Source organism: Megalops cyprinoides, chromosome 3, assembly GCF_013368585.1.
Source record: "Megalops cyprinoides isolate fMegCyp1 chromosome 3, fMegCyp1.pri, whole genome shotgun sequence".
NCBI lineage: Eukaryota > Metazoa > Chordata > Actinopteri > Elopiformes > Megalopidae > Megalops > Megalops cyprinoides.
Genome location: NC_050585.1, coordinates 15,230,149 through 15,248,224, shown reverse-complemented (window position 1 = coordinate 15,248,224; position 18,076 = coordinate 15,230,149). Strand labels below are relative to the sequence as shown.

Here is an 18,076-nt window from a genome sequence, read left to right as displayed (position 1 = left end):
GGCATGTGTATTCCCTCTACGTTTCACAGTGCATCTGCAGCTATGTTTCCAGTAAGAGCTGTTTATTTGATAAGGGTGAGTGTTCTTTGTTTCCTGAGTTTTCGCATTTCTGCATGACATCAGTCTCTGGCATTAAGGCTGAGCTCATCTCTCAGGCCTTGATTTATAAAAAAAACTTCCACCTCTTGGCGCAATCCGTGCCTGGAAACGCACATCAGAACCAAACGAAACCGCTCTGATCCGGTGCCCACAGTCCTGAATTCAATCACTGCATGCCAAGGAACCAAATAATTTTTTTCCCCCCTCTTCTTAAATAATATTTCTTTGTCAAGGATTTTTTCGCTGGCATACATGCACATGCTCTTCACTCCAAACTGGACCCCCTTTTTCAGCCCGAGGCTCTTGAGTATCCCAAATCACAGAACGAGGCTTTCACTGAGATCCTTCCAAGAGTTGTGACAGAACTGTGCCGTCTTGAATTATGCCTGTTTCCAACTAAAATATTTCATGTACTTTCAGAGCTGCTCCAATATTTGACACCCTTGGCTGCCATTAACTGTTTGCATCCATCACACTGAAATGGCATTAAAACAATTAGAAACTAGAGCACTTCACAATAAAATATACAGTATTTTTCCACTTGACCATAAATGCAATGATTTACAGTCAGCAGTCCAGCATTTGTTTTTGATAAAAGTCATGGTGTTAATCGTTGTTTTCATGGTGCTTAAAATAGTGTATTTTTAAATAGAGGGGAGTAAATAGTTTGCAATGGTTGATAAAATCCCCGCTCAACTGGTTCAGATTACACAATGAAGTGCAAAAATGTACAGTTCTTGGCCCAACTGTAGGTGACCATTCAATACAATCCCATGGTTTTCTAAACAAAAACAAGTACAATGAGCCACAGGCCTAATCTTTGCTCTTACATGATAGAACTAGTTGACAGTGAGAGAGGGGGATGTAAACAGGGTTTAAAATCTTGAATCCAATTTAACTGGACTTGGGGGGTGGAGACTTAACACAGAGGAGCACTGTTTTGGTTCTTTCTGGCAGATGCCTCTTTTGTATACAAGGTCTTGCTGAAGCGCCAACGTGAAGTCTGGATGAAGCGATTTCTTCTTGCATCAGTGGGTGGTGCTGCTGCTTTCGCCTTGACGTGAGTCAGGCAGGGCAACAACCAGGACTGTATAAGGCAAAATTCTGCCCTGCTCACACGGACAGGCGTCACGTGACACGAGATTTGCTGCAGGTGCCTGAAAATACACTTTGTCTGCGGAAGGAACTGAATAAATGTCACAAAATGTCTTTCACAGCCATTAACAGGGAGTGATTCAAATTCAGAAGAGCTATTGAGCTGCAGTTAAACGTGTTTTAAGTTTCAGCAGGGTTACCACTCAGGAGTCAGTGAAGGGGAAATGCTGTATATTTCAGACAAAGACAAGAGGAATTTATGTCAAAAAAATCACAAGGCTCTTGGATGGAAAAAAGAAATAAGGCTTGCACAAATGTGTGGACAGATGAGTTTTATAATGGGCAGTATGTTCCAAGTAGAAAGTGACAGTGAGGTGGATGTGTTGATTGCTCATATACGGTGAAAAAGTAACTTATAATTTCAAGGTCTGCAACTTACAGGTATATCATTCAAAACTGGGCGTCTGGTTGGCGATGTGTGCTGTTCGGTTAGCTTTGAGCTGTGATGTAAAAGTTGGCTGCTGGAAAAATGCCTGTGATGGAAAATGTTGACGCGGGCCAAGAATATCGAAGGCATCGTCCTGTGCTGCGGAGGGGTCTGCTACTAACCCCAGCACACCTTACACAAAGCACACAGAGCGGGCCTGGTCTACGGCACACCCGGGCTGCTTTGGGCAGAGGTGTTCTCAGCTTGACGGATAGGTGTTAAATACGCAGGGTGCCGCAGAGTCTTCTTATGAAAGCGATGTCTAGATTACGAATCAAACCTTTGTGGAAAGAAGGACAATGGAAAATCAAGTCAAGCTGGTTCAAAGGCAGGCTCCCATCTTTATGACTTGGCGCCGCAATAGGAGAAAATGATAAACGGTTTCCAGGCCTTTCTCTTCAAAGGTGAGCATGTATGAGAGATGAGCTGGGGTGGATTTGGTGCATACGCTCGATCGCAGGCATCTGGGTTGTAATTTTTGTTTTGGTTTTTCATCCCTCCTTGCCTGGAGAGGAAAAATTGACAGGTATGGAGCGTGCTGAACTGAGAATAACATGGGGGAAGGATTTAGGTGTACCAAATTCACTTGCATGCTTTCTTGAGCGAAAGAACCAGGAGACCGTGGGGGTGAATGAACGGGGATTGCGTCCTATAGAACACATTGCATTGCTGTGCCATTGTTTTTTGGTTTTTGTTTTTTTTTTTTTTGGAAAATTTGCGAACCTAAACTTACATTGTTGGAAGCATGTGGGGGAAAAAAGGTGCAGGGAATGGAGTCCTGCTCCAGACAGAAGCAATAAATTCATGTACAGCTATGGCTCATCATCTGGCCTTTTACAAGAGCCCTTGAGTAAAAATAGATAAGTAATGTGGCTAAGCACATTACTGGCCCCTTAAGGTTAGTCCCCAGTGGTTTCCAAGTCTTCCTCCTTAGACCTTTATTCAGAATAATTTGTCTTATCTGCAGTGATGGGAACAGTCTGGTTCCCCTTAGCTTTACTGACTGATTTATTTCGCTAACAAAAGCCTGAGACGGTTCTAGCTGATGGAGGGGTTGGCTTAGAGGATACCACAGACATAAATGTGTTATTCCAAGAATCTAACTGCAAAAGTGTTGATGTTTAAATTGGTTCTGTTTTGGTTCAGAATAATAGTTTAACTGCCAGGGAAGCTTTCAGAGATCCATTATATTATCCTATAACAAAAGCAAAAACATAAGCCTTTGAATTGAATAACTCTAAATTAATTCACAGTTGTTATCTGACTCCCTTTGGTTTTCTGAATACTATTTTTTATATAAGCACTCCAAATGACTGGACAGTTTTGAATTAGAAACTATAGCAACAGAAGAACATTTTCTAAAGGAACATTTGGGAAAAGCATTCTGTTATGTTATTTCAGATCAAATATCCAGTTCTGGAATTGCATTCTATGGTCTGTAAAAATGCCATAAAGCAGCCTGTCAAAACTGTAAAAGTTATGCTGTAGATCGCATACAATTGCAAGAAATTATTTGCCAAAATGCTTTGATTTGCAGAGGAGCAATTGATCAGTTTCTCTGTAAGTGGTCTTTCAGGTTTTAAGTAGATATAAAAAGCTGAAATTTTCAGTCATTTATTCATTCATTTAGTGACTTTAACACAAAAAAAATTAAATTCCCAAATGTTACGGCAGCAACTGCTTGGAAGAGCAGTGCAAAATGTTTCTGTGTTTCTCAAACCCCACCTTTTGCGTCAAGTTTTCAACTTCATCTGTATGCGGTCCTCAACACACTTTATGAAACATTCTTATTTCCTGTCAGCTATGACCAGTAATAATGTTTGTTATATCCTGGAGTTCCATGTATTCTATATGTTGTATATGATCACAGCTAACCTGAAGGCATTGAACTTATAACCAACACTCATACCGGTCTAGTTTTGCTATTAGTAATAGGAGTAAAACTGTAGGCGACAGGAATAGCAAATTAAGCAAAACAGATCATGTATCGGTTATATATTGTCAGCTAAATATTTGTGACTCCATAAATCAATGGTACAAAAAAGCAATCTTACACCTAAAAAAGGACTAGGAAACTAAATATTTTATTTTAATGGAATGACTCTAGAAACTGTTTGTAACATGATACAATTTAGAGTTTATTTTAAGCATCCAAACTATTCAAGTGCAGAATCCAGCCTCTTTCCAGTCCCCCCCCCCCCCCCCCCCATTTCTGTCTCTCCTGCTCTCACTTGATCTCTCAGTCGGTCTTGTCCAGCGTACGATTTCAATTATATTCCTTTTGCACAGCTACACAGATGTGGAATGCCCTTTTCAGCCCAGGTGGAATAAATCAATAGGCATTTAAAAAATATATCAAGTGAATCCACGTTATTAAATTCAAACTGGCCTTGGGCAGTCGATTTCTTCTTGGAGTCTCTAAATCCTTTAAATATGAACTCCTAAGACTTCCGGGAAACTCAGATTTCGTTGTCCTATAAGAACGGGTCCTACCCATTTTCGGTTTATAACCAGGTGCATTTTTGTTCACATCAACACTCTTTGAGACCACTGTTTTGATTTTTTTTTTTTTTTTTTGTCACAGACATCCATATGAGTCTAAAGACAACAGCTGTTAAAATAAGAGGACACCATCATCATTTCCATTTCCAGAAAGAGCTGGCAAGAAATGTGTCTTCTTCATAGACTTCAACAAAAGAATTCCCTATTCCAATAATAATTCACTGAAAATAAATAAATGGTATCCATTTTGCTATCTAATGTTATGGATAGGTATTACTGAGGCCACATCACCAAATTTCTTTGTGTAATCATAATCATGGCATGTAATTTTTGGAGATTCCGTCATCTGTACATTGTTAAGGTTGTTCATCAACTTCATTGCCTACATATTTGTTGTTGTTTATGGTAAAACTGTTTAGATATATTTATTTCATTTGGAACCATTTATAAAGGAATGTCATGGCATTGGTTACTTATAATTCAGTGTAATGTTAGAAAAAAAATTCAAAAGCTGTGTTTTTATTTATTTTTCCCCCCCCCACAAAATTTCAGTCCTTAGAACCTTCAGGGGATATGCAAAATGTAAAACTCTATGCAAACATCTGAAATACTGAACTTCGATCTCAGGCATTTCAAGTAAAGTGAAATAGTGCAGAAGGAATTTGTATGCAGCCATACCTCCCCTGAAAACATGTTTAAGGTGGCTGAGGAAGCAGTTCACAACATATGTCAGCATTCATTCTCTCTTGGTTTCTAATATGTAATGCCTAAGTTTCTTAGCATACATGTTTTGGCTCTCTGATGTTGCAAACAACTTTGTGAAAGAGCCAGGATCAGACGACACCACTCTCTGTTCGTAATGTGAATGTTACACACAGCGTTACACAAATCACAGCTTACTTGTGACAGTGCAAATCAGACTGTTGGACGCAGCATTCTCTGCACGCACAAATCACTGGCAGGATTAATAATTTTCAAGGGGATCATGCAGATGACAGCATTTATCTGAAGTCAGCTGTATTCCAGCTGGCAATACATGATTGGGATCATATCTCAAAGTTATCTCTGCGGGTTTGTGTTTTTCTTTAAAACATTAAAAATCTTGTTGAAGATTTTTATTGTGCAGCGTGATACACACTTTCTCAGTGGTGTTCAACAGATTTACTTTTGCAATGCTGAATTCTCAATGAAATGCTATTCACGTACCATATAGTTGTTACCACTAGAAAAGGAATACTGATTACACCATTCATAATTTGATTTTTCACCACTGACAACCACAGTGTAAAAAATGACAACTTTCTTCTTCCCCATTGAAAATGAAATTCCAGAGGAGTAACTCAGATGTCTTTGTGGGGGAAACAATCTATTAACAATTGCCCCCAATTGTCCTCAAACAATCCTCTGATTAGCTCTCTTTGTGTTTCTGAAATGCCAGCAAGAGAGCTGATGGGAACTCCATTTCTTGTCCAAAGTTCTTATTTGTGTTTAGAATATTTGCCTCACAGATTAACTGCAACAAACACCATCAAAGCCTAATAACTAAAACATTCAGTTGTAATTTATTTTTACAATCCCCTTCTCCCTCTTTATGATAAACTCCTTTGGAGTAAATCATCATGTATTAATTGGAAACAGATTTTTACACATGCCCTTTTGGACTTGGTGATATAATCATTTTTGGCTGGAGGAAAACTACTCTCTGTCCAAAAAGGAAAACATGCAAGACACAGTTGGGAGAGGTGCTGAATAAATGCTTCTTTGTGAGGACTTGCAGGTTTGTCTATCTCAGCTGCCTTTTAGAAAGGGCCTGATCGACAATTGATGGCCTCTGATTGATTTGGAGGAAAATCAAAGCCTAAAACTATAGGGTTATCTTTTCTCTCTGGTCTATGAAACATTTGGATGTTATGGTTGGGTTCCTGAAGTGGAGTCTGCAGGCTCTTTGAGAGTATCAATGGGGAGCCCTGAAACTGTCAACCTGGCACAGGAATCGAAACAAAAAAAACTGATTACTTCACCACTAGATTGGCTCATTAATCAAAGTGCCAAATGAGTTCATTGAAGATCAGCTGCCTATTCATCATATTCGGGCTGATGTGACATTTTGTTTAAAAATTCTGAACATGGTTTTAATGTTACCAAACAGTAAGAGAGAGCACTGTGCCGGTTTGCAAGTATGCTGCATCCTCACCCCTTTGAGGCCTAGGTAGCTATTCAACTGCAGCCACTGAGAAACATTTTTTTGCAAGAACTTCTTAAATATAATGCTGATGGGTAGGGTGGGGTGGAGTGGAGTGGGGAGGAGGGGGGTAGGAGAAGAATCTCTACTAGTTTTAATATACTGTCTCTTCCTTGTCTCTCCTTTACCAGAGTGTGTTTTTCTTTTTTTGAGCCTCAAACAGTGGGGATCAGGAAAAGCACCCTAATGACCGGAGTGTTAATGATGAGGAGCCTGTATTGTCCATCTTTTCTTGGCACAGTTCAGATCATCAGCTGAAATGATCGGGCCCAACTTAATTATGGAGGGGGAGGGGGTGTAAAAACAGGTGCCCTTGATAGATTTCGGAAGTATTTCAATGGCGCATTAATTCAGGGGTTACTTGAACACCTTAATCAGCTATGAAAGCAAACACATCTATCAGAGTTAATTACCTTAAAACAATTTGGCGCACTTTAAATCAAAAGGCTGCCAGCTCAATTTTCAATGCTTCAGTTCCTCACAGACTTTGTATCCGAGAGGCACCATATGATGTAGCAACTCTGGGGCAGATATTTTAGAACTTGCTTTGCCTTTCTGCCTTATTCTGCTACAGCAACTGACGGAACCCTCTCAGGTATCGGATCATAAATACATGCTTATATGATAAGTCCGACAGCTTAGCAAAGCAGTTACTTTCAGTTACTTTGCAGTCTTAAATGTTGATATGGAAACAGATAAAACTTCATTGAGGCACTTCATTCATCCTGATATTTGAGGATTCAGAACATGCTTTTATGAAATCTTTTCCTCTGCTGCAACTAAGAAGACTTCTTTTTTTGAGAATTCCACGCAGACTGAGGGTAGCGATCTGCAGATCTGCTCATACAGAGAGCTGACCCTTCCACCTGATTTATACCCACTGACTGCCTCCAGCTGTTAAAATAGCCGGAGCCAAGACTAAGCATGCGTATCTGAATTGGCCAAATGCTATTTAGAGAAAATTCAAAACCTTGCTTCTCACAAATGAGGTGCCCGCTGAAATGTACAAAAATCATGTTGCCTCTTTGAGATAAGTCCATTTTTCGTAATTGCTAATTAATGAGTTGATTAGGAAGATCAAGTCTCATGTCTGTCACTGAGTCAATAAATAAAAACTTATATTCACACCATGAAGTGGCGACTGTTAAAATGCTTATATGAAACTTATTTATGAAATGTATCTATGAAATATAACCACAGTTAAACATGGTGGGCCAATGGCACTTAGTGCATACACAAAGTACACACACACACAAAGTACACACACACACACACACACACACATCCCTCTGTCTCCCTCTGTGAAGTGGAGCACTGAATGAAATCACCATTGCCTCGATTAGTGCCACTCAGACAGAACAAATTGCCAGAAACTGTCAACTCCAACAGCCAGTGGAAATAATTCACAGCTTCATTGTGTGACCATTAGGACTCGTATCTGAGAGGCTTCTGTTTCAAAATATTTTGTCAGGCCTACAGTGAGATGGGCAGCACTGTCTGGTGCAATGTGTGAGGCCAATACAATGAGTCATTGTGGCCAATAAGGGAGAGAGTGGGGTTTCTTTCGGGTTCACGGAGAAGGAATATTAGCTGCTTCTCTCCCACTGTAGTGCCCCTGTCTCATTGGGCCTCAGCGCCCAGCATCAGATCATTGCAGCATTGCAAAGGGGAAAAAAATGAAAGGGGATTATCTTACACCTGCTGACCCAACCCAGGCTGCTGACAAGCACTCCACAGACCCTGACCTATCAGACGACGATCAAGAGGGCTTCAGGGATATGTGAGAGTCTGCGGTTATCATCTTCTCAGAGACTGTCTCAAACCAAAGTGTTTTCCATAATTCACCAGTTGAGTTTTCTGAGGCTATAAATTCAGCTGGAGAGAAACAGATTCCAACATGTCTTTTAGCATTCGATCATAACGACAATAGAGCCCATCTGCCTCATACATTACGATGAATCACATGGTCTCCATATTTAGTTGAATATTTAATCAAACTGATCCCACTCCTGCACTGTGTTAGGAGTGGCATTCTTAGATCACCTGGCAATCCTCCTGATCCATGGTATAGTATGTCACATCAGGGCTTTATGATTCATGTTCAGCTGCAGAGTACGAGAGTGTGCACAGACGACTTCAATTCAAATGCGAGATGAAGATGTTAAATTCCAGCATTGCATGACTGTTGAATCCAACCTCCTCGGTTCTGTGGATTGGCAGAGTCTAGTGTGCCTCCAACTCCTGACCTACATTTATATCAAATTAACAGTGCCCCATTGTTGGGTCTTTCCAGTTAGGCCATTATGACTCTTGAGAAAACAAACTATTACACTGGAACACAGATCCAAACTGTGGGTGCAGTTGGTGAGAAATGCTAGCGGGAAAAAAAAATCCCTCTGTCGACTACACTCAGTGGTGGCAGGGCTAAAAATGCGGACTGAATTACAAGATACTTCCAGAGAAAACAACTGCCTGCCTTTTTTTCAGGAATCCTTGCCCCACGTTTACCATATCAGATTTTAAGCTGGCTCCCTCTTTGAGCCTTGTCATCACGTGAGTGAGTGTTTGACATGACATACCGCTGTGCTAGTGAATATGTTAACATCCAAAATGCAATCCCTTCCAAAGATGTCCTTGAGGGCTGCTGAAAATCCTTAAAAATCTTATGGCAAATTAACCCACCGTGATGAATTGGCTTTTCCTAAAAGAGGCTTTTGTAAGGGATGGGAAACATTTCCTTGAAGTTTCTTGAGCTGACATGAAGGTACTGACCCTGCCGGGTTGATGCCAATGCCTCAGAATTCAAAAGCATACAGAAATAATTCCGGAGTGCCTTAAGAATGTCCGTTCACGTTTTCCGTACTCTGTTCACTCATTCACCATAACAAGCGTACACACATACATATATCTACATACATATATCTGCATGCAGACACACACAAAAGCAAACATACAAATGCACGATTGTACATCCACACTTACACATGAAGTCATTGCCCAAAGAACAGACAACAGCTTGAGTTTTTGCCTCAAAATTACATTGTGTTAACTTGTATTTACAATAAATATGCTTCTCATTCCATAGATTATACTGGAAATGCATACTACTTCTTACAGCAGTATTTACCAGAGGAAAAAGTACAGAAAGTGATGGCAATATGGCCTACATCAACTTTATAAAAGTGTTCTGGCCAGGAGACTGTTTAATTTGCTCTGTTTTTTTTATCTTAAATATTTACAAAAACAGCTGTGGTTTACGAAATAACATACACCGGTTTCTAAATCTGGATCATCTTTCTGTATTATTTTTAAACCACCACGGTTTATTGGTTGAGCATCTCAGCGCAAGTAGTCCTATTACTCTATTTGTCTTCCATGAAGTAAATTGCTACTCCTGAAAAATGACAGCTGTCAGGCAGGAGGAATAAGAAATAAAAGATACTTCTGACTGTTCTGCGTTCCATCCCACATTACTTTCAGTCAATTTTTTACCTGACCCTGCTTTAAAACTGCCACAAAACATCTGAATGTTGACAGCCATGCATGCTAAGACCTAATAGGAAATTCTGGGGTCCAGGTTGCTATGTAAGCCCCAGCCATATTCATAGCTTCAGTTAAACAGAGAACAAAAAAGTCTCTGGTCTAGACTCATGGCAACATTCTACAGAGACTCAGTATCTAGCCATTGTGAAATGAAATGCGTACAGGTGCTGTGCTTTCTGAAGATGCGGTTCAAAATGTAACAAGCCACTTTGAAGAAACTGTGCGTCGTCCTACTGGCTGGGTTTTTCTTGGATGTTGGTTTTCCCCTCCCGAAAGTCAAGAGGCGAAGCAATAAGGAGGAATTAAGAGGTGCACAAGCTGTCTAGCTGCTCTGGGTTCAGGAACTTCACCACTTCTTTAATTCCTTCCTTGCAGGATCTGCTCTTTGGGAATTCCTTGCCCCTGTTTTCTTCCTCCTTGAATTTCTTCCAAGTCTCTGTGTAGATAATAGATGAAAAAAAGAACAAATAAGCACTCAAGCCTGTATTCAATCAAACCACAACATGTTTTTTCCTTCATGTAGATTATGATGTGTAAGATATGAAAAAGGGACACTTGCTGAAGAAAATACTGAAGTTAAATGACAACCTGAACCTGGTCCTACCACATAAGGTCCACATAAGCATTAGGACAATACATTCCAAATGCAACAGACAGGGTACTATTGTCAGAGAACAGCTACAGTACCAAATTTGATCTACCATGGTAAACTCACTTTTTGTGCAAAGAAGGGCTGACCCAGAGATGGTGACTTGTGAGGAGGAAATCAGAGATATTTTTCCAAATGTCTCACGGTGAAATTCAATTTCCTTTTGTCTATTCCCATGTCTCGGATGGGTTTCTGTTAGCAGGTGTTTACGGTCCACCCATCCAGCCCTTTCAGATGCCTGCCCATGACTCATGTCTTTTCTGTGTTTGTTATATCTTGTCTACAGACAGCCCTTGTGGAGTGAAGTCAGTTGGACAGAGGCAGAGACCCCCAATGTCAGCAGCTTCTTAGCACTATTGGTCTTTAAAATCAGGCCCTGCTCATACAGATGCCTGATGCTTGGCTTTGACCAGACCCATCCACCTTCTGAATTTAGCCTCAGCTTCCAAATCTGAATTAGAATAGAGACAGCTTTGCTGTGTGGTTTGGACATATGCTATCAACCTTTCAGGTACAGGAGCAAAGAAACCTTTTAGACTTTTTACAGATATCATTAGTATGGAGAGGACATACATAAATGTGTTTCCTTTTTCATTGGTTGTTGCAGGCACCCATAAAAAGGCTATTTCAACTAATTCATCCAGCACACTGAGATTTCATAAGTGCTGAAGAATGCTGGAAATTTTGTAATACTGCACATGAGTAAAAACTTTGATAGAAATGCATTTTTTATTTCTTTAAAACGAAGGGGGTGGTTGACATCAAACAGTTAGAAGATGTTTTAACTGGGAATATTATGAAAAATGAAAAAACATCTGAGACATTCAGAGACAGAAAAATCCAGCCTTCCATCTTGGCAGCGTGTAACTTATTACTGCTGTCTCAGTTCAGCAGAAAAGAACAACTACCCAAGTTTTTCCATTTTAAAGAATCAGCCCAAGGAACAATAGCAGCTCCAATCTGAATAATAACAAGTACTTTCTGTTCAAACCTTTTATAACTCTATAACTTTAGATCACGATTTAATAAACTACCAAACTATGTTGCACTGTGGCATCTGTTTGTGAGTATTGGTGAATTTAAAGCAGTCATCAAGTGAAAGTGGATAAATACATGAATGTGTATTGGACCTTTACAGGAATCATCTGGCGTTTATTGCTTTAAAGAGGTATTTCTCGTGTACTATTCTGAGTGGAAATTTGTCTTGGCATATGCAATCCTAGTACAATACTTTCCTTTCAGGACTTGTCTTTACCGGTCACACATTATGAAGACAAAATAACCATGACAATTTAAAAAGATATAAACATTTTTATGACATATTTACCCTCATCAAGCGTAGTCAGTAAGACATAGTTCTCTGGGTGTTCTGTAAGGTCTTTCTTTTGAAGGTCTCCTGTCTCCATTAAGTGCAAAACCCCTAGTGGAAACACACGTAATGTCCATGTTCACCATTTCCAGTCATTTCAGCATAACCATGGATTACTTTGCAGCTACACAAGCACATCCGTGTTATCAATTTTTAAATCCTTAGTAGCCATGTCAGTTATATGGCCAGGTCTCACTTGCCCTCTACTGTCTTCCACACTTGTACTTCAACCTCAGCAACCCCTTGTCTTTCAATGGCGATTATTCGGACAGCATCCTCTGTGGCAGACTCTGATGATGGTTCAACTTTGTAAACCAGGAGGTTGTTACTGTCCTGTCCCAGAAGACACTGTGTACTGTTGGTCTCTGCTTTCAGTTCTGGAGACAAAAAGACTTGTAATGTTGCAAGTACACAATTAAGTCTTTGATTTTCACGTATGGCTGTTGTTAGCTTTGTTATTCTGCATAAAATGAAACATGGAAAAAGCCATAAATAAATTATTTTAGTCAGCAGCTAATGTCTCAAGGAATTGTCATAGATCACTATTGACTTGATTTGATTCCGGTTAGCATCGGCCTTCATACTAAAGCTCACATTCTCCTGATGCTAAAAAGTACTAATAACCCACTTATACTTGTGTGTGTGATATTTGAAAATCAAGAAAGTTTAAGGATTATTTATTGCACTTGGTATTATAGGAAAAGAATATAATAAGAAAATTAAGACAGCAAAATTAATTACAGCAAAAGAAAATTAAGATGTCATGAGTAACACATACTGGCTAGATATAACCAATACCTACAGTAAGCTTCCGCCACATGGGTATTAATCATGTTCATGAGTTAAGATGTGACCCCCACTATTCTGTGCAGTAATGCAGACCAGTGGTAGTTTTGCATTCACTCACATGCTCCCTGCATGCAGCACTTTACCTGGACAAGTTTTGCAGCACTTCCCCTCAGTTTTCTCAGGGTGTTGGCATGGATATTGGCTGGGGCATGTGATGCGTTTGCACTCCTGCACTCCATCCCTGCAGGTGCACAGGATGCACTCCAGAACTTTGCCCAGCACAGGGTGCCACACGTCGCCATGGGAATACGTTTTGCCACTGTACACACAAGCTATAACAAAAGGCACCAATATATGTTTTATAAATACTCAGCTTTCTTGAATCCAACATAAAAAAACAAAGTTGCAAATCACTAAAGATCATTTTATCTTAGACATTGATTGAAATGACAATCCTCATCCTTATGGTCCAGTGGACAGTTGCACCTAACTGTTTGCTAACTAAGAACATCGTCATAAGATGTTCTTAAGGTGTCATAAGATCATAAGCATTGTATCTTTCCACTGCATCCCTTGGGGTCCCTCAACCTCCCCTTCCCCATGCCAACCACCAAAAAAAAATGTTTCAGCTTGACTCTCACCCCTCTGGTGTTTCTTCTGCATGAGGATCTTCACTGTGGTCTCGGCTGCTCCTTTGAAGCGGAGACTCTGGAGATTCAGGCTCCTGGGTGACCCCCTCACTGTGGACGGAGTGGCCCGGATGGCCCGGCCACGTAGCTGGTCCCCAGAACAGTGGTCTTGTGAATGCCTCTTACATTTTCAAGGGACACAAATGGCACTGTTAGAGCAGGGCAATTAAGAGGTACAGGCTCTAATTTCTGATGCCCTCGAAAGAAAGCAACATACACTACCGGTCAAAAGTTTTAGAACACCCCCAATTTCTGTAAAGGAAAGACCTACACTTTTAAGGCTTATAATGTTCTGTCTGTCTTCTTTTGTTCCTTTGTTGCACTTCCTGCAGTGCAATATTAGTAACATAGTCTGTTCTAACTGTCACTGCTTTTATACAGACAGAGAGTTTGTAAGTAATCAACAAAAGTCAGGACACCTGTAGGAACTGTTTGCATCAACTTTCAAGGCTTAATTTACTTCCATTGCTGCAGAAAAGCTGTATGTTGTTAACCCATTACTTGTTCCCTGAAAAAGGCCTTTTTTATAACTCTGAAATTTACATTATTTTTCAGTTTTTGGTAACCTAAACTTTTTTTTAACCTCTGGCAGTTTACCGCTTCCTTTTGTTCCATTTCAGGTTATTCACTGGACTTGAACTGCTTAAATTTCAATAAATTGGAAAGATGGAGGTGTTCTTAAACTTTTGACCGGTAGTGCAAATAAAGTCAAATTTTAAATAAACTTTTTTTCTGTTACATGTTAGCTTGCTATTGAATTGGAATGAATGCTTTGTCCAAGGAAAAAGAAAACAACAACAGTGTAGTTATCATTAGCTAGTTTCTGTTAACTACCATACCACTATTTATTTTTAGAGCAGTCTCTTGATAATATGCCCATTCAGTCTGTATATGTTGAGTATGTTGTAAAGCAGTGTATTTTATCTCTCCCTGTGAAGAAAAGTATCAGACAGCTTCCTTCCTAAATAGGGGCAGTCTAGTGGGATTTTCATACAAATGGCTGTGTCACTAAACTTGGAAAGAAAATACATACCACGCCTCGGTTTAACTGTTGTCCTCCATCCTCAAGTGATGCAGAATTTACATTGATGGCAGCATCTAACCAGGAGAGAGCAGTATGACAAAAAAGATAAAATATTGTTATTTTTTACTTAAAAAAGTGGTTAGCAGCCATTACTGCAGGTCTCCAAAACAATAAAAACATCTGACTAATCACATTAAAAGAGGAAGGCATCCTAGCTTTTTACTTTTGTGGGATATTATGAAGAAGTCCACCTTAAACCCTCATCAATCAGAGCTGCTCAGAAAGCAACCATGAAAAGTGTGATAACCTTTGCACATGAGGCAGCATGTGTCTGGAACAGGAACTGGTGATGAACAGGTGGGCGTCACACACGACTTCAGAGCGCAGAAGATGTTTCCATTCTAAAGCAACGAGTCATGTTTCGAAACCAAATATTAGCCATGAAGAAAAATACAGATAAAGAAAGTTACAGTGTTTAAATCACTCAAACCCTTTGTCTAGCACATTTACGCAAATGTTTTGCTTACATTTTTGTAAGCTGTGACTAAAGAAAAATTTCACTATAAAAACTCATATTCATAGCTTTCATTTGACAAAGAACTCAGTAAGAACTGGTGAAGGATTTGTTTGCTGTTTCTGTGGCTGAAACACATTTGATCGTTAGGATTTGACGTGTCAGTGTTACTGTGAATCAAACAGCAGAAGACGATGATTCTTTAAGGCTGTAAACATACAGAGGTGAATGTGAGGGTGACTTACGGAACAGGTGCACATGACACACTGGTTTGGCTGTCTGGATGGGAAAAGGTCATGGTTGGTAAAAGTCTCCCCAGGTTGATAGACAGTCCCATTGTACCGACAGGACTTCACCGGGGCTCTCAAACCCGCTGGGCTCCTGGGCTGATCTTATGAGAAAGGAAGGAGAAGGGGCATGCATTTCATACCAAAAACAGGGTGTGAAATTAATTGAGATTCTTTTCATTTTGGCAGGACCTAACATGGTGAGTACAGAGCACATGTGTGAGATGCTAAACATAGCATAAGTCTACGCTTCATTTGACTGAGGCAGAAACAATGACTGGCAGAACATCACGACTGCATGACTGATATAGGCACATCAGTATCTGTGAATTTTGCCATCTTTGCTGAAGAAACTACACACAGAAAATGCTTCTACTATGGCAATAAGCATTACATTACAAGCTAAAAGGGAAGTGATTGTACCTGTGCAACGGGGGCAACACTGCTGAGCGTCGGTGACTGGATTCTCACAGCGAAGGACTGGGCACTTAATGGTGTTACATTTCACATGGCCAGTCTAGGAGAATTTACAAGGTCCACATGACGGAATCCCACATGCATGTGTGCACGCATACAAACACAAAGTTAGACTGAGCACTTGGCCATCTGAGATTCACGAAACCATACACTGGATGACATGCTCTGTGAATGGTAACGATGGCTCAAAGTCAGATTTGACCAACAATAACAAAAAACCTAAGTGCCTGTTATGTTTCTAGAGCCAAATCTATTTCATATGATCTGAGAGCTTTCAGTCGATGTATACAGTTCAAATAACTCCACCATGCTCCTGTTTGCTCTAATTCCACAACATAAAAAAGCTCCTCCTTACAGTGAAGATATTGAAGATAAATGGTTCTATAAGAACAAATTTCCATTTAAATTATATTATACACCAACTAGGTTTTTCAATACCTGCGACGGAGAGGCTGTGACATATGACAAACCTGGCTAGTGGTAAAAGACCCACTAGCGGAAGGGAAAGGGAAACAATACCTCTGTACATGCACACCGCATGCAGAACATGAATCCAAAGGGCTCCAGATAGGGATGCCAGCTGTCCCCGGGGCTGTATGTTTTTTCTTTGAAAGTACAAAATACTCCAGAGACTGGTCGTAGAAACAAGCAAATCAAATTAAAACATTAAAAATTACGCTACACACACAATGGAGACTGCACACTGACACGAAGCATTGTGTGTTCAAATATCGTCTGACATAACTGCCCACATTTTAGGGTTCTTCTAAAATTTATGGTAATATACATGTATGCTATTTGTTGTCAGTTTGGGCTGGAATTAACTTATAGTATATGTTTTACAGACCTACTCGATTCATTTTGTTTACTGTGGCAACTACGTTTAAACACTGTTCTCCTTCACGAAACTCCTGATGTAAACCCTAAATACGTCGTAATCGAATCTGAATAAAATGCCGACGCCACAGAAGGCAGAATATTATTACTTTAAATCATTATTCCAAGCCGAAAAGAGCTTATCAGAGTGATATTTCATTCAAAATTACATTCAATGCCTGCAAATATGAAGCATCATGAAAACCATACAACTCAATTTTACTGAAATACCCCCATCAATGAAAAATAGGCTACTGCTTTAAGCAATGCGAGAAGTGCAGTGGTAGAAGTACAACTACTAATACAACTAGTGATAATGACAGCAACAATAAAATACCCACTACAGAAACAAATGGTTTCAAATCCTTGAGTAGCAGAAAATAATTTTATTCTATCATAATCTTTACCAAATAAGAATTTGTGCATAAAATTCTACTGCTTGCCGAATTTTAGAACTGCACGAACTTTCTCTTTCATAATCTTCACAGTATTGCAAAATGTTCGCACTTGAAAGAAGCATTGGCTTGCAATGGTATTTAATTTCCACTTACTCTTTGTTGGTATTGCTTCGGAATCACAAGCAATGTACAAAGGCAGGATTAAAAACATGAAAATGTTCTTCATGTCGGAGACAATTCCTCAAAGATATAAATAAAAATCTAGAATGAAATCGTTGCCAATAACTACTATACTCTTGGACTGAAACTGCGACAGCAAACCCCAAAACCAGTGTGACACTCCGCTTCAGATCATGAATCTGGGAGTTTCACCGAGGATGCGCGCCTCCTACAGGAAAATAGACTGTGCCAGTGCGCACAGTTGCCGAGACCAAAAGAGTGAATGGACAAAACACGCGTGAAAGCTTACTGTTTTTCTATAGATTACCTTTAGCATTAACACTGGCAAAGTTACAAATATATTTGATGAATAAAATAAAGCAATAAAAACAAACTATGGGTCGTCAAAAGGTAATCATGAGTTCCACCGTATTCCGTTTGTATGTGGACATATGATATGGATCCAGTCTGTTTTATTGCGTAACATTAAACGCATTTGTTTTTGCTAAAATGATCCCTTTTTCCATACATTTTGCCATAGGACAGAGTAGAATCGTGAAATGACTCATAGGGCGTCTGCCAAATGGCTATCCTCTTTCTGAAAATATATATTTTTAATAAGTATGTATAACCCAGCTGTCGCGCCTATATGCTTTACTCATGCCACAACAGTCAGTGAACTTACCCGAAACAATGAAGGAAAAAATGAATATATGGTCTAAATGGTAGGCCGTTGCTTGCCTGTTAACTAGTAACTCAAAAGGTCTTTTAAGAATAAATGAAACACCATCTTTTTAAGTATATATATCCAGTGCATAGTAGTCTTTTCTGATATATAAAAGGAGGATCTCATATAGAATATTATTAATTTATTTCT

The 18,076-nt window shown here is 39.6% G+C and overlaps 1 protein-coding gene across 1 annotated transcript; it reads right to left on the bottom strand.

The window, feature by feature from the left end:
• Window positions 1-9,459: 9,459 nt before the first annotated feature.
• Window positions 9,460-17,366, bottom strand: chrdl2 (chordin-like 2). Its single transcript, XM_036525084.1, has 11 exons — window positions 17,194-17,366; window positions 16,286-16,398; window positions 15,713-15,806; window positions 15,248-15,393; window positions 14,796-14,889; window positions 14,498-14,562; window positions 13,417-13,585; window positions 12,919-13,107; window positions 12,187-12,363; window positions 11,945-12,037; window positions 9,460-10,404 (listed from the first exon to the last, which is right to left on the bottom strand). Exons 1-11 carry the CDS (start codon window positions 17,264-17,266, stop codon window positions 10,271-10,273), a joined length of 1,347 nt encoding a protein of 448 aa, XP_036380977.1. The 5' UTR covers window positions 17,267-17,366; the 3' UTR covers window positions 9,460-10,270.
• Between the last annotated feature and the right edge of the window lie 710 nt (window positions 17,367-18,076).

Excerpts from the sequence above, each read along its gene's own strand:
- chrdl2 (XM_036525084.1), bottom strand. The coding sequence starts at position 17,266 with ATGAAGAACATTTTCATGTTTTTAATCCTGCCTTTGTACATTGCTTGT. Across the intron at positions 14,563-14,795 it reads ATGCTGCCTCATGTGCAAAG|ATGCTGCCATCAATGTAAAT; the intron begins GTTATCACACTT and ends TCTCCTGGTTAG. Across the intron at positions 13,586-14,497 it reads AACAGTTAAACCGAGGCGTG|AGGCATTCACAAGACCACTG; the intron begins GTATGTATTTTC and ends TGAAAATGTAAG.